The following is a 23,757-nucleotide window of genomic DNA, read 5'->3' as shown; positions in this document are numbered from 1 at the left end:
GATCATGAGGCCTGTACTCCTATGTCTATAAATTCTCCAGTATTGAATCTTTCATAGATTCAAATAATTGAATCGTCCCCATCATCAGGGTGTGAGTCTCACTGTAGTTAAATAAGCAGTACTATAGAAGTACATTAGAGACCATTAAAAATGAAAGGAAACTTGGGGGCGTGGCCACGGACGCGACCAAGAGGGCCTTGTCTGACTGAAGCTCCGCCGGCCGGGCGCGATAAATGTCACTTTTGCCCATGTAGGAACCTCAAAATGACTGCAATTATGCACCGTCTGCCCCAGGAGACCAGCACACCCGTCGGTGTTTAATTTGGTGGACCCGGAACCCCCCCATTGCGGGAGACCTCGGATCTGTGCATAGCCACGCTGCGGCTTGGGGGCCGTCTCCGGATGAGGGGCGATCGGAGTCGGGTGCGGTGAGTACGGGCCCTGGTGGGCGGCTGTCGTCGCCCCGCACACCCATTTCACCCTGCTCTGCGGGCCTTACCCCCCCCCCGTCCCCCCTGCCGTTGCCTACTCCGGGCCCCATTTTCGGCGCGGCGCCCTCGTGCCTCGAGGGGCCTTGTGGGTGTGTCCACGCCTGGGCCTCGATTAACGGTAGTCGGTGGGGAGTGCGGTGGGCTAGTGGGTGGGCCACTGTCTGACCCCCGTGGGTGTTGCGGCGGCGCTTGCTCCTGCCGCGGGCTCTGTCTCCCCCCGGGGCACCTGGGTATCCGTTTGTGTGCTGCGGGAACCACCCGAGGTCCTCGGGCGTTCCCTTTGTGACCCGGACTATGCTGCCTTGCGCTTCCTGCTGGGGTTGACGCTGCTTTGCGTGTGCTTGTGGCCTTCTCCCTTTAATGCTGAGACCCCCTTGCACAGGCTCACGGGGCGGCCCGATCACTTTCTTCCTACCAGCGCACACGGATGCTGCTCTTGACCGCGTATTGATTGAAGAGGAGGCTGGTTCGCTGGGTGTCCGTCTATGCGCTACACCACGCTACATATCACGCAGTGCTGTGCTACACTCCACTGCCCTCTCCCTGCTGGCCCTGACGCGTGAAAATCATCAATGGTGCCTGATTTGATGGGGGGCTTTTCGATTGTGCAGCAGTGGCAGTGTGTTCTGGTGCGCCTGGTCCATTCTTCACTGGCTAAATCTCCCACTTAAGGGCATGCTTCCACATTGAAATCTGCGCCACCTGAGCTGTGTTCCACCCTAGTTTTGGACACCAGTATCATTTGCCCCAAAGACGGCCCCCTGAGCGGATTGTGCTATCTGAATGGCTCCCTGATATTCCATCCATTCCTCCTGTGGGCTGGGCAGACGGGCACTCTGGTTCTGCCTTGTTACTATACTGGACGCTGCTCCGTGGCTGCTGCTGCTCCCTGAATGGGATGAGGGACGTCCTCTAGGTGTACAGGTGGCAGTCATCTTCCATCCTCTGGCCCTCTGTGGTGGTGGTGGTGGTGCCGTTGGTGCCGCCTCATTCCGCGTCTTCTACGGTGCCTTCCGCGATGGGAAAGAAAGACCCCAAACAAAGCAAATTGCCATTTGAAAAATCCACCGCTCCGGCTTTGGACGCCCCTCCGGTCATGTCTGCTGCGGCTTCGGGCCCTGTGGCCCCTGAAGATCCTGCCTCCCTTGCATCCTCCATGTTGGCTGAGATGAGGGCTGGTTTCAAGGCGCTAGATAACCGTTTTGATGACCTGGATAAGAAGCTGGAGGACATGGGCTCCAAAATTCAAACGCACGACCGTCGTCTGGATGTCGTAGAGGCGAGGGGTTATGGACATTGAAGATAGTGCCTCGACATCGCTGAAAAGATTGGAGCGGGTGGAGAAGATTCTTAAGGCAGTTGCTATCAAAAATGAGGATTTGGAATAGCGTAGCCACCGTAACAACATTTGCATACTTGGCGTTCCGGAAACGACCGCTACCGGACGGATGGACACCTTTGTGGAGCAACTACTGGTGGACCTATTTAGCAGGGAGACCTTCACACAGAGCTTTCTTGTTGAACGTGCTCATAGATCCTTAGGCCCCCGTCCTCACCCGGGCTTCCGCCCCCAGACCCATCATTGCAAGGACTCCTGAACTTCAGGGAGAGGGACACTGCTTTGAGATGAGCCCGCGACATGGGAGATGTCCAATGGCAGGGCAACAAATTGTCTTTCTTCCCTGACTTTACCATAGTGGTTCAAGAGGCGAGGCGGAAGTTCCAGGGGGGTCAAGGCGGCCCTGAGGAATTTAGGGCTAAGATATGGAATGTTGTATCCGGCAAGGCTGAGAGTTGACATTGATGGAAAATCGGGCATTTTTGACACTCCTACGGAGGCTCAGGAATTCTGTCACAACTACAAAAAGAACTCTTTCGGATCCCTGGCTTCGCCTGCCCGGTCCCTTCTTCCGCGAGATGGCTCGGAGGACAGCGCGGAACTCTTCTCCCAACACGGGACTGGCTGACGAGTTCGCTATTCGATTTGCTCATTGATGGTGCATTTGTCACATTTCATCTGTTTTGTTTGATTGGCTCCTAAAAATTTACCTATGTTTCCTTTAATTGCCCGGTCGGCGTGGCGTTGCCACGCCCTAAGGTGTATACCACTATGCTTTTGGTTGCTTTGTTCTTGCAGCTTATTGCTGTTGTTGGATCTTTAATCTGTATCCTTGATTTATTATACAAATGTTTTGTATTGCTAGATTGGGATTGCCTCTGGTGGGGTTCTCAGAGGCTTGGTGGGGGGGTGGGGTTTGGTTCTTATGTTCAGTTCTTCTGTTTTTTGCGTAAGTATGCATTGTGGCGCTAGTGGGCAGCGAAACACGTTTACCTCTCCTACAGCTAACACGAAAATACACTTTTTATGGTTAACCCAGGACAGCAGCCCGGTCCTTCCGGGCTTTCTTAAATGTCATGGAATGTCAGGGGTTCAAATAACACCAGAAAATGCAGACTTGTTTTGAATTATATTGCCAGACATCACATAGACATAGTGTTTCTTCAGGAAACACACCTTGCTGGAAAAGATCACACCCCTCTGGCTTTGAATTGGGGGTCTCATAGATACTTCTCTAACTTTAGCCGCTACGCTAGAGGAGTGGCAATTTTAATACATAAACGTATCCCGTTTGCGCTACATAAAACCATTGTGGATCCTGAGGGACGCATATTAATCGTTTCAGGGTCACTGATGGGACACAGGGTTTTGTTTGTAGGAATTTAAGGCCCTAATATTGACTCCTCATCCTTCTTTGATGACCTCCAGATTAAGCTTTTGTTGTTAGACCCTAGGCTTTTAATTTTGCGAGGGGATTTTAATTTGCTTTTGGATCCGACCTAAGAGAGCACCTCTCTCTCGCCTGATACCAAACCCCGTTCCCGGCAATCCCTCGGAGACATATGCACGCATTTCTCCTTAATTGATGTCGAAAGACGCTTACACTCCTCCCTCCCAGACTTCGCACATTATTCGGGGTATCATGGTACGTGGACCAGAATTGACTATTGGTTGGTTTCTCCGGGTGTGGCAGGATGGCTGGACGATGTACTTACCCTTCCCCGTACCCTGTCCAATCACTCTCCTGTCGTTCTCCTGCTGAACATTCCTAGACCGGGTGGCTATGAGCGGCAATGGCGTTTCCCTGGGAGCGCGTTGCTGGACCAAGTTTTTCGCAAGGAGTTGAGAGCTGCAATTGAGGATTATTTTTATTTTTTTTTTAAACTGATTTTTATTGAGTGCATATCAAGCAAAAATTCTGTAACGCTCTGTAACCCAGAGTCGATCACCATCATCATTAATCTGAACATACATGCAATCATTTTCAGTTGGTAGGCCAAAGAAGGAGGAAAATACAAGAAGCATACATGTCAAGGATCCAACGAACAAAACCCACCCCCCCCCCCCGTCCCACCTCCACCCACAACTCCCTCCCCACCCTTGCGCGCTGCTGCTTGCTCCACTAGGTAAAACATGTTCAGTGCACGGCCTAGCACCTGCACCGACAAATGCACCGTATTGCCAAGGTAGTTCGGCTACATCCGAGGCTGGTCTGCGGTGTCCTCGGGAGGCGGGTCCAGGTCCAGACCCCGATAGTCCGCCCACCGTTTCCAGATCTTATAATGTTTCAGTGGGCACCCCCTGGCCTCGAACACGGGCTGCTCCAGCCCCATACAAAAGTCCATACCCCGCTTCCAGGCCGCTATGGAGGGAGCCTGGGGCGCCTTCCATGATCGCGCAATGTCTCGTTTAGCCAAGGTTAAGCCCAGTAGGAGCAGATGCTGCTTGTTTCGGTTGCCTCCCATCCCAGCCATAACATGCAGCAGAATCAGTTTAGGGTCCCTCTGAATTACCCATGCTAGGACCTCATCCAGACACCGTAGCACTCCTGTCCAGAATCTCCGCAACTCCCTGCACTCCCATACAGTATGGAGAAACGTCCCAGCCTCCGTCTCACACCTTAGGCAATTCGGGGACGCTATAAGCCCCGCCCTCCACAAGCGTTGCCTAGTGTAATGTGTGCGGTGAAGGTACCTAAATTGAATTAGTCGCAGGCGCGTGGAAATTGCGGCTCCCCTAGGGCTCTCCAGTGCCTCCACCCAATCCTCCTCATCTAGATCCCCAACATCCTGTTCCCAAGTAGTTCTGAGGTGCTGCAGGTCGGTGGTGCAGTGTCGGACCACTGTTTGATAAATTCGAGACAGTTTTTTGTCGGGTAGCTCCCCCATAAAGACTTTGGCCTCTATCGGACTAAATTCAGGTAGGTCATCCAAGCCCGCTATATACGGCGTGAGAGCGTGTCTGAATTGAAGATATTTATAAAATTGAGTTCTCGGCATCTCATACTCTACACGCAGGTCCTCAAAGGGCTTAAGCACGCCCTCGGACATGACATCTCCCAAGGTAGAGATACCGATCGCATCCCAACCCCGAAAGCCCATCAAGGTGGCTAACTGGGGCAAGCGGCCATTGTGCCAGAGTGGGGTCTCCCGGTTCAGCACGTTCCACCAACCCATCCTATGCAGCGTCTGTCTCCAGACCTGGAAGACCACCTGCGTGGCTGATGGCAGGGCCTTCCTGAGTGGCGCAGAGTATAGTAACGTATGGACGGACGCAGTGCCCATCATGGCCCTCTCAACCGCGTAGGCGGGGTCGCCACTGTCCGCCTACCACCACTCATTTAAGACCATCAAATGGGACGCCTGGTAGTAAGAGAGGACGTCAGAAGTGGCCAAGCCCCCTGTGTAAGTCGACCGGAAGCAGGTCCGCAGGGCAACCCGCGCCGCACCCCCTTCCCACAGAAAGCGGCTGAGCGCCGAGTTAAGGCGCCCGAACCAACTACGCGCTATCAGGGCTGGGTGATTTTGTAGTTGGTAAATCAAACGTGGAAGCGCCACCATCTTAAAGATGGCCGACCGACCCTGAATGGAGAGTGGCATTCTAGACCAAACCTTGATGTCGTCTTTTGTGCGCTCCCACATGTTTCGTTCCATAGCAACGGAGGCGTCCTCCGACAGGAACACTCCCAAGTATTTAAACCATCTGTGGCTATCTGGAGCTCCCCGGCCCAATCCCCAACCGGCTGCGGGCCGCCCAGAATCCACAATGTAGATTTCTTAGGGTTCATGTATAATCCAGAGGTTTCGCCAAAAATTTGCAGAATTCGCAGGAGCCTAGGCCCCGAGCGCTCCAGGTCAGTGAGAAAAAACAGGATGTCGTCGGCGTACAACGCTATCCTATCTGTCACGCCACCCGCCCACTGGAAACCCCTGAGCTGAGCATTAATTCTCACCCACGCGGCCAGAGGTTCCATAGCCAGGGCAAACAGATACGGGGAGAGGGGGCAACCCTGCCTCGTCCCACGCTCGAGCCGAAAGGAGCGAGAGATCACTCGCACCACCGCCGTAAGATCCGTATAGAGGAGCCGCACATACGCCAAGAAACGAGGGCCCAAATTGAGCCGCCCCAAGAGAGCGAAAAGATATGTCCAGCTTAGGGAATCGAATGCCCTATCCATGTCGGCTAAGAACAATGCGGCCTGTACCCCCAGCCGTTGCCAGGCCGACACAGCGACCTGTTCCCGACGTATATTGTGGCGCGTAGCCCGCTGCGGCATGAAGCTCACCTGGTCGGGGTGCACCAGATCGGTAATGTATGGCTTGAGTCTATTGGCGAGAGCCTTGGCCAGTATCTTGGCCTCTGTATTGAGTAGTGATATCGGGCGATATGACTCATGTGCCTCCGGAGGCCGCCCTGGCTTGAAAAAGACCACCACCTCCGCATGACGCCAGTCCGGTGGCAGCGAGCCTGTCTTCCGCGCCTCCTCCACCACCGGGCGGAAGTGCGGGCTCAGCTGAGTCGTAAAATGTCTAAAAAAACTCGCTAGGGAACCCGTTCGGCCCTGGCGCTTTCCCCGGGTTAAGTTCTCCTAGCGCTGTGACCAGCTCCTCGTCCGACAAGGGGCGATCTAGTATTTCACGCGCTCCATCGGTGACAGCCCTGGGTGGAAGGTCATCTATAAAGCGTTGCACAACCTCCGTGTCCAAGCATTCCCTTGGCGTGTAGAGGGCCTCATAGTATGTGGCAAAGCTCTCGGCCAATGCCGCCGATTCCATTAGGGGCTCCCCATCGGATCCCACTATCTGGGGCAAGGGCTGTGCATGCAGGACACCTTGGCAGAGACGATGCAGCATCTTACTGGACTTATCGCCCCATTGATAAATACGACTGCGCGTGGCTAGCCATGCCTGCCTGGCCTCGTCTAGCAGCACAGCTGAGTATTGCCGCTGAGCTAACACCAGCTGTCTCCTGGCCGCCCCCCGCCCTCTTCTCTGCCCCTGCGTTCCAGCGCCTCTATGTCCGCTTCGCGCCGCACTAGGTCCCTACACCTCTCCTTGCGCGCCGCCGCGCACCATGAGATGTCCACGCCGCGCAGTGTGGGCTTCATCGCCTCCCAAAGCATCGCCGCGGTGTCCACCGTGCCCTCATTTACCGAGAAAAAGTGAGCAATTTCACGTGTCATATGGGCCCGATATGGCCCCTGCGTCAGTTGCCACGGTGACAAACGCCATCTGAAGGGCTGCCGGGCTCGCCCAGTGTCAAGGATTACATACACCGGCGAATGATCAGATAGCGCCCTCGGCATGATTTCGGCAGCCTGCACCCTATGCGCCATGCCCCTTGGTACAAAAACGTAATCCAGCTTGGAAAAGGAGTCCCGTGCTGCCGAAAAATACGTGTATTCCCTGCGCGCGCCATGCTTGTGTCTCCACGTGTCCACCCAATCAAGACCTGCGGCCAAGGCCCTCAACCTAGATGTGTGGCCAACCCCACCTGCCACCTCCCTATTACCATCCGCGCTGGGCCATCTATCCAGCTCTTCATCCATCACGTCATTCCAATCCCCCCCCCACTACGGACAAGGCGTCTGGCATGTCCACCCACAAGGAGAGCAGCTTCTCGACTAGGGGCCACTGTAGCGGGGGCGGAGCATAAACACTACCAAGTAGAACTGGGTCACCTCTGATCTCTCCATGTACAAATACAAATCTACCCTGTGGGTCTGTCCATGTACGTTTATGGGTGAATGGAACCCTCCGGTGGACAAGGACCGCCACCCCCCGCGACCCTCTCATGAACCCCGAGTGGTATGCGTGTATAAACCCATTTCTCTGAAGGCACAGCGTCTTAGTACCAAGCAAATGCGTTTCCTGCAGGAGGAGTATGTCCGTCCCCCTCCTCTTAGCCCACGTAAACACAGCCCCCCGCTTCACTTTATCCAGCATGCCCCGCACATTCCAGCACATGATCCGTGTCCCCCCCCCGGGCCTAATCGCACTCCCTCACCACCCATAGCCATTGAATGTGTGTATCGTGTCGCAGCCTCATGCCACGCCGGCCACCCCGGCAACCTTGAGAGCAGTCAGCAAGCCGCAGCATCCGCGCAAACCCCCTCCCCTTCCCTCGCAACCAAACCCCAACTTCTCCCTGCCCACCCCCCACCCCGCACCACCCAGTCATGGAAGCACCTGTCGTGGTCGGAGTATGATCCCGGCCCCAACGGGGAGCCACGAACCACCCCCTCCAACTTAGCCCCTCGCAGCAGCCCATGTGGAACTAGGCCATCGCCCCCTCCCAATTAACCCTGTGGGACGCCAGCCTCGACTGCATCACCGCTGGTCCCTCAATGAAAGTGTTCAAACAAGATATTAGTCAGGTCTCACAAAAGTCACGACACATCCTCCCGGGCGTCCGGGGCACCCCCGCCTTGATGCGTGGCTGATCCAGATTTCGAGCTGCGGCTTGAGCGCAAACGAATTGAGGATTATTTTGAGCTCAATACTGGGTCGGTGGATTCCTAGTCCGTCCTTTGGGAGGGGTTTAAGGCCTATATCAGAGGGGTGTGTATCTCCAAGCACGCCGGGGTGCTGCGGGACCTTCGCTCGACTCTGGACCGGGTGGAGGGTGAGATTGCCGCGATGGATCGTGATCGGATTGCATCGTCCTCTGCTGCGGGAGAGGCAAAACGCCTATCGCTGCTGCTTGAGTTTTGAGACGCGGCAGAACATAAAATGCTTTTCCTTACTAAACAATACTCTGCGCGGCGTTATGGCGAGGGTGAGCGGCCGGGAGAATTTTGGCACATACCTTACGCCCCCCACGCGACTATGCATATAACACCACAATTACTGGACCGCAGGATACCTTGTTGTACACCTCCACTGACATCTGTAATCAATTCCTAGACTACTATAAAACACTGTACACCTCCAGACTTGGTGGAAGCCTGCAGGAGCAAGGGGAATATTTATGTGCAATAGCAATGGTCTACCTTGAAAGATATATGCAGGACTTCTTTGTCGATCCGTTTAACAAATTCTACGAATCTCATCAGGACATTTAATGTATGCCTAATAGTAAAGCAGCCTCATTTGCCTAAAGGGAGGAAGGGAAGGAAAATACCAAAAGACATCCGTAAGGACAATTCGGAAAGGACGCATGTATACATAGCGTGAATTTTGTGGGCATGCACTCTGTGGGAGGAAGGTTCGAGTGCGACAGGCTGATATCAAGTACTGAACAAAGGATACATCTAAACACATGCAAGAAAACGAAATTGAGGTCGGTGCATGTGCATGATGTGAACACTACATTCGGCGCAAGGAGTGAATTAATTACATTCGGCGCAAGTGCTGAGGCTGGTTAAAAAGGGTTAAGAAAGGGGGAAGAAGGGGGTGACGACGCGTTCATCCATGCTAGTGAAGAGGACATTGGAGAGAGTCAATATCTACAGGAGAAGGCTAAAGCTCACCAAGAGGAAAGCCAAGAGGTTCAAGGCTTATTGTGTACCCGATCACAGGAATTTCCTTCAAAAAACAACAAGTAGGTTACAGTACGTTGCGGGTGAGGTGTCCGATGAGGTGGTGGGTGGGACAGGAAAAGGGAGGCTTACCGGGTGGGCTGTTGCTGTGACCTGTTGGGGTCAGCTTGGATTCGATTCCGGTAACAATGTGCTTGTGTAAGACTGACAAAGGGCCTGAAAGAACGAATATGAGTGTCAAAGTGAGAACAGCAGTGAACTAGGATCAGGGGCGACACAGGAGAATTGTCGCAATGGCGCTTACCAAGGTTTGGTCAGTCAAAGAAAGTCAGGCGGACCACAATCGGGAATATAGGGACGTTCAAGATAGTCCGGTATGATAACCTGGGTGGGGAAGCAAAGGGTTGGAGGGAATTAGATGGTAGACCCGGCAGCCCCAGGGGGGAACCAGCATAGAGCGTGGTGGTCGGGCAAAACTTCTTGGTAAGGACTTACCGGTAGTAAGGATGCAGTACTGCTCAATCGCGGGTGCCGGTAGGAGTGGCGAGTCATGCATGGAGTTTATATGGGAGGAGAGTGCATTTGATTGGGCAAACGCTCTCATGTGATTATTAGACATAGAAGAGGTGACAAGAGGTAGTGTCGACTGTGTCAGCCATTTTGATTGGGCAGACGCTACTATGTGATTATGAGACATAGAAGAGGTGACAAGAGGTAGTGCCGACTGTGTCGGCCATTTTGAAGGGGTGAATATAGATAGGAGAGAAGGGGAGAAGGAGGGCCACATTTTTAGAACAATTTACAATTTAGCAAAATAAGGTAATTAGAAGAAAACATTTGTAGAAGGCAAACTATCCTACTGCAGAAAATAGACAGCCGTTTGTAACCAGAGAAAGGACAAGGAGGAATGCATGGAACTCGGGCTAAAATGTTCATATCAAGGTGTTCCAGTCCTCCTGTAGGTTTAATCCTCTGTTTAGACTATCAGTCTTTAAAATCCATTTGAACTCCTCCTTATTGAGGATGCGTGTGAGATCCCCTCCTCTCGGGGGAAGTTTCACAGTGGTGATAACTGTCCACCGAATGTCATTTTCTGTGTCCCTTCTCAAGAAAATGATCCACGAGCGGTGCATTCGCTGTCTTGCATCGAATTCTGCTGCGATGTTGCGAGATGCGTAGCCGGATCTTTTGCTTCGTTTGGCCCACATAAATCATTTCACAAGGACACAAAAAATGGCATATATCACGTTGCAAGTATTACAGTTACTCAGGGATTTTAAGACATTTTTCACATCCTTAAAAACAAACTCCTTTGTTTCTATGGTAAACTCGCACACTATACAATTACCACATTTAATATGTCCTTTCGGGGGGGCTAAGGACCAAAGGTCATTCAGTGTGGGGTTGGAGTTCCGGATGGAGGGCAATGCAGCTCGAACCAGGTGGTCTTTCACATTCTTACTTCTTTTAAATGCGAACATAGGTGAGTCTATGTTGCGTGAGCCCGCATTGAGAATTGGCGAATTCTTCCTGATGGTTTTGCGAACTATGCTAGAAACTGTGGAGAATGTTGTGACGCAGACAAGGCGTTCTGCCACTGGTTTGGGTTTGGGTTAGAGTAAAGTGTCTCGATGGCAGTACCACGCTCTCTTTGATGCGTTACGCACTAGGCGGCAGGGATAGCCTCGGGCAATGAGTTTGGTGGAAAGTGTTGTGCTTCAGAAAAATAGTCATTATTGTGTGAGCAGTTTCTCCTTGTTCTGAGGAACTGCGAATAAGGTAGACTGTCCCTCAGGGCCCTAAGGTGACGATGTACTTACCCTTCCCCGTACCCTGTCCAATCACTCTCCTGTCGTTCTCCGGCTGAACATTCCTAGACTGGGTGGCTATGAGCGGCAATGGCGTTTCCCCGGGATCGCGTTGCTGGACCAAGGTTTTCGCAAGGAGTTGAGAGCTGCAATTGAGGATTATTTTGAGCTCAATACTGGGTCGGTGGATTCCTGGTCCGTCCTTTGGGAGGGGTTTAAGGCCTATATCAGAGGGGTGTTATCTCCAAGCGCGCCGGGGGGCTGCGGGAACTTCGCTCGGCTCTGGACCGGGTGAAGGGTGAGATTGCCGCGATGGATCGTGATCTGATTGCATCGTCCTCTGCTGTGGGGGAGGCAAAACGCCTATCGCTGCTGCTTGAGTTTTGAGACGCGGCAGAACGTGAAATGCTTTTCCTTACTAAACAATACTCTGCGCGGTGTTATGGCGAGGGTGAGCGGACGGTGAGAATTTTGGCACATACCTTTCGCCCCCCACGCAACTATGCATATATTACCACAATTACTGGACCGCAGGATACTTTGTTGTACACCTCCACTGACATCCGTGATCAATTCCTAGACTACCATAAAACACTGTACACCTCCAGACTTGGTGGAAGCCTGCAGGAGCAAGGGGAATATTTATCTGAAATAGCAATGGTCTACCTTGAAAGATATATGCAGGACTTCCTTGCTGTCCCTATTTCACCTGATAGCATTATTGAAGCTATTGACGCACTTCTCGGCTCCGGGACTGGACGGCTTCTCAGCCGATTTTTACAAGGAGTACAAGTATATTCTGGTCCCCAGATTGATTGAGGTTTATGCGGAATCCCTTGAGACGGGCACGCTCCCCCCTACGTTTAGAGAAGCGGTCATTATTCTTCTTCCCAAACCCGGAAAAGACCCTGTCCTCTGTAGCTCCTACCGGCCGTTATCGCTTTTAAACTCCAACTATAAAATTTTGGCTAAAGTCATCGCCATACGATTGTCGTTACTGATGGAATTCATTATTGCCCCGGCGCAATCGGGTTTTGTCCCGCATAGGTCCACCTCACTCAATCTTCGTACCCTGTTTGCCGTGCTGCATAGATGCGACCCTGACACACACCGGCGGCCGCCATCTTGTTGGATGCTGAAAAAGCATTTGACTCCATGGAATGGCCCTTTTTTTTGTCAATTATGAGACGCATGGGCATGCCGGAATGTTTTGTCTCTACTGTGGCGCTGTTATACACTAGGCCCACTGCCAGACTATGCTTAAATGGCACTCTCTGAGTCACTAGGCAGGGCTGCCCGCTCTCCCCGTTACTATTCATATTAGCTATGGACACTTTAGTCCGACATTTCCAAGAAAAGCACCTACACCGCGGACTTCAGTTCCGCACAGGCCCCCTCCTGATTTCGCTTTATGCGGACGATACTGTGCTGTACGTTCAGAACCCTCGAGCCAACCTGGAACCCCTGATCCTTGAAATCATTAGATTTGGTAAATTCTCCGGTCTTTGCATTAATTGGCATAAGTCGCTTATTTTCCCTCTTAATGCTGGCAGTGTTGTCTGGCCTTGTGTGTTTCCACTAACATGGTGCAGCGACGCCGTGAAATACCTCTGGGTCTTTATTCATCTGGATATTGACACCATGATTAGACTGAATTATGGCAGGGCCGTTGGGGGTCTGGACTTGCAGATTTCAGAATGGCTGCGCGTACCTTTGTCTATGCCGGTAAAGTGGCAATCATTAAAAAAGAAAAGGAAACTTTAACACCCATCCGCATCTTTATGTAGGTCTAAAATTTGACCAATCGAAGTCGAGTCCCAGACCTCATCTCCCCAGCAGGGCCACCATACCTCAGATTTCTAACCGCACGTCATGTGTGATGCAGTCTCCCTGAGCTGTGCTCAGTTAATTAGTGAGTGAACTTTTGACCCTGCTTAATTCAGTTCAAGGTATTGGTTTTCTATCTTCTTTACTTTCGAATATGTCAGAGGGATCTAAGAAAAGGCTTTTTAAACCCTGCAAATCTTGTGGGAAGGCAAGACTTTCCTCTGAGGACCCCCACAAGGACTGTCTTTACTGACTATATCCCAAGCATACTGCCAAGGATTGTAAATATTGCAGAACCTTTTCGGCCAAAACTCTGAAGGACAGGGAGGCCAGACTGTTACCATGGCTTCAGAAGAAAAAGTCCAGATCAGATTCTGGATCTGATGTGGAGGAAGTCCTGGTCCATCCTCAGCTGAGAGGAAATGTAAAAATGAGGGCCCCACCTAATTAAAGGCAGAATTAAAGAAAACGAAGGATGATAAACCATCCACTTCTGAAAAAGCAGCCTTCAAACAAACAGGTTCTGAACGGAAAAAAATCATCTTCTTCTGCTGCCTCTCTGCCTGTCACCTCTAAAGCAGGCTTCGTCGACGAAAAAAGCTCCGTCAACGGACCCGTCGTCAAGAACGACTGCCAAATCACCTTCTGTGGCTTCTACTGTGCTGACTTCGACCGCGTCGATGACGGCAGTGGCGATGGCCTCGTCAACGAGCATAATGACAACGATCACCTCGTCAACTGCATCGACGACGACAACTGCGTTGACGTCTACGGCTCCGACGACAGCAACACCGTTGACATCGTCCACGGCACTGACGGTGTTCAAGTCCCCTATCAGACTACCTGTGTCGACGACGATTACCTTTAGACGTCTTCCTTCGTTGACGGAGCATAAAAAGGACATTAAAGGACATCAGTTAATCTCCAGGCCTGACATCCCTAACCAAGGTATCATCTCTGCCTCCATCTCACCTCCTGGATACGGAGGAATCGGGGGACGAAAGCTTGTTTGGTCCAGCTCACAGTCCATCACAGTTTAGGGTTAAATGCCAGTACACAGATGATGCAGATTATGCACACATCCAGACCACCTCAGAGTTCATGGCTCGTCATAAAAAAACAACGATATGACTCTTTTCAGAGCATTATCCGTACGAAGCATACAATGAACATCAGGAGGTATGAGGAGATTCCATATTGGTACCAACCTCTCTTGTCACCAACCTTAGGCACATGCTTCATGATTATTATGAGTGTTTTCCGGACTCTCACGCTCAGTTACGCTCACCCTGGGGGGGCCTAGCATACAGGTTTCATCACCACCGCCAGTGATTACTCAGCCACCTATATCACAAGAGGAGAGACCAGCTCCTCGGAGTATTACAATAAGAAACGATTACATTGAAAGTGAGGCTGATGATCAGCCTAAGGAGGGAGAGCTCATCCAAGATACAGACCTGGTCGGCCGAGAATGGGATGACTATTTTGCTCCATCTTCACCGTCACCTTCTCCCCCTGCAGCGAGTTCTCCTCCAGGAGATATTGGAGGTTTCCATGAGTTATTGGAAAGAGCTTCCAAAAGATTTGATTTACCTCTGCCCTTAACCGAGACGAATGGTTCCTCCTATGATTTTGAAGATCCTGCTCGGAAACCGATACAATCCATACCAATAGTGGATTACAAGTGGGAGGAAGGTTTGATGTTAATGAGGAATCTGGTCTCTGTTTTGGCCGTATTACCAAGAATGGAAAAGAAATGCAAAGCCCCTGATTCTGCTTCTGCATGCTTGATTGGGCATCCTCGGCCGAATTCAGTGATAATGCAAGCAGAGCGATGCGCTTGAGGAATCCAGCAGCCCCTTGTTCAGTGCCTCCAGACAGAGAAGGAAAACGGCTAAACAGTATCTGCAGGTTCTTTGTCACTATGGTGGCTACTACCATTAAGGCCTCCAATGCCTTAGCGATTTTGGGGTGGTACGACCGCCTGTTATGGTCCGATCTTGCACCACTTCTTGAAAACCTACCTGAACATAAAAAGAAGAAAGCAAAGGACCTTCAGACAGATGGCAGGTGCCGCTGTTCTCCGTAGGCAAGGCTGGTTGAAGATGATGTCTTTCCGCCCGGAGAGCCAGCCAAAAATTCTAGACATCTCCTTTGATGGAGAGAACCTCTTTGGTAAACATGTTGATGAGGCATTACAGGGCATCCAGACGGAGACGACGCATTCTTTTGGTACGCTGAAGCAAAGGCATTTTCAGTCCTTTCGTGGAGGAAGAAGACGAGGTCAGTTTCAGCAAAGACCGTCCTTTCAATCATACAGATTTCAGCCTTGTTCCCAACAGAGTTATAAGCCTCAGTACGGTAGCCAGCAGCAGAAACATTTTCGCGCTTCCAATGCGTCATACAACCAGCAGTCAGCTAGACGCAGATCTTCGGCACAAGGTAAATCCCAAGATACCTCTAGACAAAAGTGATATTTTTTTTCCACCAGCCACCTCTTCTCGTCTCCAACCTCAGGGGATTCATCATCTATCTACTTTTTTTACGCCAATGGGATGCCATCACAAAAGACAAATGGGTGTTGGATATCATCTATCGGGACCACGCCCTGGAATTTGTTAAAAAGCCTCCACCACATCCAACTTCAAGGAGAACACATCAACATCTCCCTCTGTTAAAGCAAGAGATCTCGACTTTGCTGTTGAAGGGGGCAATAGAAAGAGTTCCTTCCAACCAACAATGGAAAGGCTTGTTTTCAAATTTCTTCCTTATACGAAAGAAATGCGGGAAATGGAGACAGGTCGTGGATCTCAGGCACCTGAACCAATACATCAAGAAACAACCATTCAGAATGTTGTCTCTGCAAGAGATTCTCTTTTTGATGAACAAAGGGGATTTGTTAGCATCTCTCAATCTTTTGGATGCATACTTCCACATTCCCATTCACGCCAAGCAGTGTCAGTTCCTGAGGTTTGAGGTGGTAAATATTTGTTTTATTTTTCATTCTTGTCACAGTATATTTATATTTATACTGCATTCAGAGGTGTCTTCCCCTAATCTCTGTGATTAAAAGAATGATACTGCTAACTACTGTGAGTCAAGCATGTGAATCTATGAAAGATTCAATACTGGAGAAAAAACAAGTTACTTACCTGTACACTGTGGTTCTCCTGTGTTGATATCTTTCAAAGATTCACATAGAGCCCTCCCTCCTCCCTCCTCCCCGTTTAGGCTTGCCACATCTTACCTCATAAGTCTATTCACCCGAAAACACTTGTGCGCGAAATCTAAGGTATGGTGGCTCTGCTGGGGAGATGATGTCTGGGCTCGTCTTTGATCGGTCAAAGTCTAGACCTACATAAAGATGCAGATGGGTGTTAAAGTTTCCTTTCTTTTTTAATGGTCTGTAATGTACTTCTATAATAATGCTCATCTAAGTACCTTGAGACTCCCACCATGATAACGGGGAAGATTCAAGCATGTGAATCTATGCAAGATACAAAAACTGGAGAACCACAGTGTACAGGTAAGAAACTTGTTTTTTCTCGTTCATTATTTACCTGTACCTTGCTATCATTGACAGCTGCTAACTTCTGCTATGGTCCGGGGTCCATTTTTGGGTGGCCCATTAACCAGTAGTGCCCAGACTCTACTGTTCGACATAGCATCAGCACCCTGTAACAACTCCAATTGACTGGCAGATTGTTCAATATTCTGGTAAAACATTAGGCAAATAAAAAAAAGTCAAACTGGGCAGGATGGCACACAAAGTTTGTCTCAAAAGGAGTGGGGAGGAGGATTGAATTTTAAAAGACTTTTCAACAGCCTATCATAGGGTAGCCCCTTGTTGCAGGGTACCTATGAGTCCTTCTGGAGTCCGAAACTGTGTTCTTATTTCATATCCTGTGTGGGAGATCGGGGAGGATTGTTCCTTGTACTTTTATTTCTTCATTTTGTATTGTGTATTTTGCAGGAGGTGGAGTATGTTAAAGAGGAGGCAAAGATGGTTTATCTACTGGAGTGTCTCCAAAAGACTCCCCCTCCGGTAAGATTTAATGGGTTTGTTTTTTTACTTGTCCTCTTCCTTGGATGATTTATTAAGAGACTTCTCTTTGGGCAGCAAACACTAGATCTCTGTTGTAGAAGCCTTGTTTCTGTTGTTGGGATCTCTGTTCTCAGGTTGCACTCCCCACTCTTTCATGGTAGTCTAATCTTTTTTTCCCCACAACAACTTTAATCCCTTTTCCTATCTTAGGTGCTGATCTTTGCTGAGAAGAAGGCAGATGTGGACGCAATCCATGAGTATCTTCTTCTGAAGGGTGTGGAAGCCGTGGCCATCCATGGAGGAAAAGGTGAGTATTCTCTTTAGCTGAAGTTTGTTCAGCTTCATAATTAAATTTGGTTTCTAGTCTGTCTCTGCTCTGTTTTGTATTGAATACCAGGTGGTGTTTCATCCACTCTCTCTGGTGGGAATCTTGCACTTAGTATTTTGTGTGAAACACTGTAGTTTTAGTATTTGGCGAGTTGCACTTTTACTGATAGTGACACTAACTGGATATTTCATATGTGCTGCATTGACCCAACGTAGCTGTCACATGTTGCTTGGTGACTGTTATGATCTGTATTGCCCCTACATGGGTGTCAGGTGGCTGCTTTATTAGCACTCTGTAACCATGACATGCAACAGTGAGCCTTAGTGGGTGTCACCCATAGGATTCTCAGGTATCCTGTGTTCACGCTGATCTGTGGCGATTTCAGTGACTATTGCCTGCTTACGGACAACTTATGGACACTTATGCTGTTGGCCCCCTAATATAACCCACTGGTTAGAATGTGTGCATTGTGGAATAATGTCTAGGTTTCCAGTTTGGGAAGCAGATGAAAGTCACCAAATTAGTTTAGAACATTTGTTCAGCACTATTGCTGAAGCTGTGCCACATGACTGGGAAGGGTGATCAGAGGTTAAGTGTCAAATGTCATTCCTGCTAAAATTGAGACGCCTCACTAGATATTCACCTGAGGATTGCAGTGCTCTTTATGGTCTCTCGGAGGAGCATTTTCATTTCTGGTCGTATAAGGGGCATCCCCTTCCTGATTCGGCCCACAGCTGGTCAGTCACAGACCCCATCGCAGTTGACCAGTCCGTTCAAAGGTGCACAGAACTCTCTGGAAGAGGGAATCCCAGCCATATTATGATAAGACAGATTTCAGTGACAAATCATCTTTCCAAAGTCTAAAAAACATAAAATCCCTTTAGTGTTGGTGGAGAGGAAGCAGATTTGATCACGTTGTGTGCCCAAGACAAAGCCCAAGGACTCCATCTCTTTTTAACATCTTTATTTAGTCCTTTTTTCAGAAGAACAGTTTCACCAAAATTTCCACAGTAAGTGAAAGATCATGAGCTACAAATAGACCAAAATCCTACAGTCTAATACATATATGAACTTCCCATTCAGAGAAGGAAAAAGACAGTAACAAAAACATCAGACCTCATTGAAGGAAAAGTAGGTCAGTAGAATTACACATCATTTACATTTCCCTCATTGAAGCTTTCTGCCCAAGCTAAACGCATGAAATAAAACAGGAATTTATAAACGCTGCCCATCCTCAAATGGTCTCTTGACATATGTTTAAAATGGCAACCATTTTTTTGAAAACTTAAGCGTTCTCTCATTTACCATATGGTATAATTTCCCCGTGTGATATATGGTTAGCCTAGCCTCAATAATTAAATGTGTTAGTTTCCCTTTGAGAATCATGAGTGGGTAATCGCTGTTTTCCTTGAATCGTCTAGCTGCAGAGTCCATGGCTGAACTTAGGTCAATATCTGTTACAAATGTAATGGGAGACAAAATGTCTTTCCAGTAGGCTTGTGTGTCCACACTTGACTACCATAAGTGAATAATGGAGCCCGATATTCAACATCTTTTCCAGCAAAGGTCAGAGCTACCAAACATCAGTTTCAGTCTGACAGAAATAAAGTACCTTCTTGTGATTATTTTATGAATGTTTTTATTATGTTTAGAACATATACATTATATAGCGGCTCTGGGCCATTCTTTAGACCATATTTTGTCAGTCAGTTTAATGTTTAAAACTCTTTCGCAGTGCAACATATAGTTATGTTTTCTATAACTGCACACCATGATGTAAATATTAGAGATCCCTCTTTTTGTGGTGTTGCAAGAAATAAAACACTAATTAAATGCAGGTCAGCTGATACAGAAAGCTCTGCTTAATTGCCATTTCAGATCAAGAAGAGAGGACTAAGGCAATTGAGGCCTTCCGAGAAGGGAAGAAGGATGTCCTGGTGGCGACAGATGTTGCCTCAAAAGGTCTTGACTTTCCCGCTATCCAGCACGTCATCAACTATGACATGCCTGAGGAGATTGAGAACTATGGTAAGGAGAACCTATGTACATATTAGAAATGTAGATCATCTGTCCTATTTCAACCTAACGAAGACTGTGTTTACATCGTCCTTACCTCTCCACCACCCATACATGTTACTATTTAACTTAACAAGCTGTGTAAAGGCCACCACTGGAAGTTCTATTGCTATGGTAAGGATATTCTTCCCACCCTAATGCCTTCTCTCCAAACAATTCCAGGAATCCAGAATCATGGCAAGTGCCACACCTCCTGTTACCTTTAACTGCCTTGATGAAAGATTGCAATTTTCTCCCTTTTTTTGTGAATCGAATTTGGAACTTTTCTTGTGCTGAGATCGGTGATAACAGTACTGTCTCTTCTTGTTTATCTAAAATGTTCACATTCATCCTATCGGGAGAGGCAGGTAAACTATCCTGCACCTTGGAGGCGAAAGGCTCAAGCCATAACAAACCCTTGTGGCAAAAGAACAGTATTCACACCAGACTTGCTATTGAGAGGAGTGATGTGGACAACCTGTTGTAGAGACAAACTATTTTAGGGTCATATGTTGTGCATTACTCCTTGTAGGAGGTGGGCTTAAAATAACATCTTGTACTGAAATGATTACAATAATGGGGGTCTGATGTATGACTCATTATGACATTGATCCTAAGAACACGTGTACCACAAACCATCTTTATACTGCATTTACCCCTTTGTTGGGAAGAAAGTCGCAGGAGATTTGAGTCTATCAGGGACTGGAGTACGTTTCAACCTTGATTTGTGGATTTCTACACTAAGGAGTTCATATTTCATGATGACTGCTGACTTTTTTTGAATTTGTGACTGCTCCCCTTCTTTTTATGTTGGGTTTAATTGAAACACCTTTTCACATTTTGCTTGATAAACTGTCAGATGTTTCAGCGCATAGACTTAGAAAATGGGTATAATTTGTGTTCTCCAGGAGATCATGATGACCCTGTTTCAGGCATTGAAAATACAGAGTTGTAACTGAAACTGCATGCCCGGCAGTTTCCAGAAACTGCAAATTGATTCTGCCTCTGTCAATGAGGTAAAACAGTCCGTCATGAAACAAGCCAAGTCAGCCCATACACCATAGTAGATCTATTTGACTGTACCCAGATGGGGTGATTAAATCATCACATGCCTCATTCAGGCATAAGAGGGATTTGTTCTATTTGGTCTTGGAGGAACATGGGGTTGAAGCAAGGCAGTTTCAGATCCACTCCTACTTAGTCCCATGTAACAAAAGTTTGGAAAGTTGTCGTGAGTCGATAAGGAAACTGCTTAATTTCCAATTTAGGGCGATGTTGAAAGGCCTAAAACACTACGTCGATACAAGAAAAATACTCTTATGAGGGTGCCATAGGTTACTACTGTACCCCCAAAAAGCATAGTCAATAGGTCAAGATAAGAAAAAGCATAGCTTCTCAGATGAGGTGACACTACGACTCTCACAGGAGGAAGATGACTCAACTTTTTTGTGGGCACAGTAATTTACCCACCGCAAATGCTTGTCAGGTGATCAATCCAGAGCAATAAAGAATGAAGAGTACAATGTAGATGCCAATTATGAACACACATGAGTCTTGGCATCTGAGTTCCTCAAGTCAGTCCCAACCAAAAGAGGTTAGTACATGTAATAAGCTAGTAGATAGAGCTGCCCTGGTATATGGTGGGCAGCTGGCAGAAAAGTAAGTAGATTATCTTTTTTTTGTTTTGCACAACCTTTTTATTGAGTTTTTTAATAAAAGGCAGCACGTTACAGAACAAAACCCCAATAAATACATCACAGAAGTGAGTAGGATAACAGGACAGGCATTTCTGGCATGCAGGCTAATAACGACTGCCACCTTAACCCCTTTGCTGTTTCTGTCGGCCAGCAGCCGTCGGAGCACTACCTCCGTAGTGCTACGTACGTCCGTTGGCCGACTAATCCCCGCCCACTTAATTAAACTGCCGCAGATAAGAAGAAAAAGAGTAAAAAAAGAAAACAATATATTGTCTTTTTAGTTCAGACATTAACTCCTGTGCAGACAAATAATGGGTTTCTACCAATGTTGTACACCGTCTTGCAAATAGGGAGAGGCACCTTTGGGACACTGCCCATTGCAAGTTCCTTCAAACCAAAAAGAGTGTAAATCGAAGCCTAAACCCGATGAGCCTAGGTACATCAGTGCTTATCTTAAAACTGATGTGGTCATAACCAGAAAGGCTATGAAAAGTTCAGTCATTTCAAGAGAGCTCTCCTCCTCCTAAAGTGGAGTACAAAGATGTGCTATGGAGACAAGCACTGTATGGCATATTTTCAATCCATTTGATCTTTTCTGCATACGAGAACACACACAGTGGGACTATTTTGAGGATATTGTACAGTATTTGCCTAAATATTACATTACGGTCATTGTACAAGGGGAGAAGATGGTGACCATTGCACACCACTTTGAAGCATTCGTAAACCCCACAGGCACTGCATGTAAACCTATGACAACTGTAAAACACCTTGCACGATTGTGAATGGCCAAGTTTAGATCTAAGGTACAAGCTATCACTTTGCCTTTTCAATGCAAGCACCTGCATGGCAAATGGTTTGTTTATGCTGTAGGACGTATCAGGAAGTACATGGAGACAGTCAAATACATGGAAGCACAGAATATGTGGTCACTTGGGTGTGACCCCCATCGCTTTCAATGTCAACAAAGATCAGGCACACATTACAAACCTGCCTAGTTATGAGCAACGGCCATCCACTTGCTGGCAGTAGGTTGCTCCATCTCAAAGATTTTAATTTCAGGGGAGAGTAAGAGGTCCAGTTACACACTGCTGCTATTGCTGGGCCTCTAAACAATTAGGAGCGTTACTTGCCCCTTCCACCTCCCAGGCACATGCCAAAGCACTTTAGGGAGTGGGGAGATTTTGGTTTTGCTATCAACTTCAGACAAGTGGTTGCTGTGTAGATGTATACAACAAAAACAAGCAATCTGACCAAACCTCACTCAAGTCAAATCCCACTATCTCCTGCTTTTTCTGGAAGAAGTTAAATATCTTGTACAAGAGGAAACAATAGAAAAGGTTCAAGTGGCACAGAGTAGACTGGTAGTACGTAGTCCATCATACAAAAGAAGGATAAGGCATTAAGTGTAATATTAACCCCTTGACTGGCAAACACATTAAACAGGCTTCACATTAACAGTGCCAGACCTAATCATGTAATTGTATACAACCCGTGAATCCATTGTGGTGCAAATAACCGCACTAGCACCTTACTTGAAAAGTACAGGCTATCCTTCATACTTTAAAATGGCAGTAATATAGGAGTTCTTAGCAGGACTCGGATGGATAGTTTGCCACAGGCAGGATTCACAATCAGTGCAGGGTTTAAAACATGTGATTAGTCAGTTTGAACTGATATTTGTACTCTAAAGTGGTGTTTTCAATTTCATTTGTATTGTTGCGCTGAGTAAGTGAGCTTCCCTCGCTAACAATGCAAGATCTTTTTCTACAGACACTAGAGTATTATGTGATGACTCATCCCAAATTTACTCCCAAGGTTGTACCTTTTCTTCATGCCAAACTATCTCATTATTGTCAATAATCTCATGTCCACCAACTATGCTTTTCAATGTGTGTATATATATATATATATAAATAAAATAAACGTACTCCTTAAGCCTTGATTCTTGCAACTCTACCTCCAAGACTTCATAAACCGTTTCCTGTATTACATTGAGAGAATAACTGGGTTTAGGAAAACTGAAGAACAAGCTAATCCTTAACTCTGCAAAACCTCAGCAATTTTATTGACAAGAAGGGTATTGCACTCTGGATTCTGAATTCTATTGAGATATGTTGCATATTAGCACACAAGATGCTGCATTTGAAAATCTGGATGGATTTTATATTGAAAAAACACGTCTAAGTTGTCTGGTATGTGTAAAGATGGTACGTGGACATAGGTTTTGTGCTGTGACTCCTGTATTTAAAAGACATAACTGGCTAGCTACTTATGTGAGACAAGAAGCAGTAGTTGGGCAGAGAATATTAAGACCAGATATATGTTTATTTGAGATTTGCAATTAACGCTCAGCATTTGGATCTATCAGATTCACACTACCAAAGAAAACACCCTACATACCTGTATCAATAGGTTTGAGGCATATGAGCTGCAGAATTCATACTTTTGCATAGATCGCCATCTGGTGTTGGGCTCGGAGGCTTGCACCGTACCTTGTTGTTGTCTTGTAGTCACGAGATAGGTGACACCTCCCTTGGACAATTGTGCGCATGGGCATCGACTCCATCCTTAGTTTTTTTTTCCCCGCAAATCAGTGCCCCAAAAGCACCGTCTGTACCGAAAACAGGAACGTATCCCGCTGTCGCTAAAAAGGACTCTGCGCCAAGTACTTCGGCACCGAAAAA

The 23,757-nt window shown here is 47.9% G+C and overlaps 1 protein-coding gene across 4 annotated transcripts in view; it reads left to right on the top strand.

Annotated features, from left to right (window-relative positions):
* Positions 1-23,757, top strand: part of DDX41 (DEAD-box helicase 41) — a 227,967-nt gene that overhangs the window by 190,753 nt on the left and 13,457 nt on the right. For all 4 annotated transcript variants that reach the window (XM_078652765.1, XM_078652768.1, XM_078652767.1 and 1 more), the window contains 3 exons: positions 16,919-16,990; positions 17,201-17,297; positions 19,197-19,346. In XM_078652765.1, coding sequence (XP_078508891.1) covers positions 16,919-16,990; positions 17,201-17,297; positions 19,197-19,346 — 319 coding nt within the window. The remainder of the gene's footprint in view (positions 1-16,918; positions 16,991-17,200; positions 17,298-19,196; positions 19,347-23,757) is intronic.

Source organism: Lissotriton helveticus, chromosome 7 (genome assembly GCF_964261635.1).
Source record: "Lissotriton helveticus chromosome 7, aLisHel1.1, whole genome shotgun sequence".
Lineage (NCBI taxonomy): Eukaryota > Metazoa > Chordata > Amphibia > Caudata > Salamandridae > Lissotriton > Lissotriton helveticus.
The sequence above is the reverse complement of the archived record's forward strand: the minus strand, read 5'-3'. Positions and strand labels throughout refer to the sequence as shown.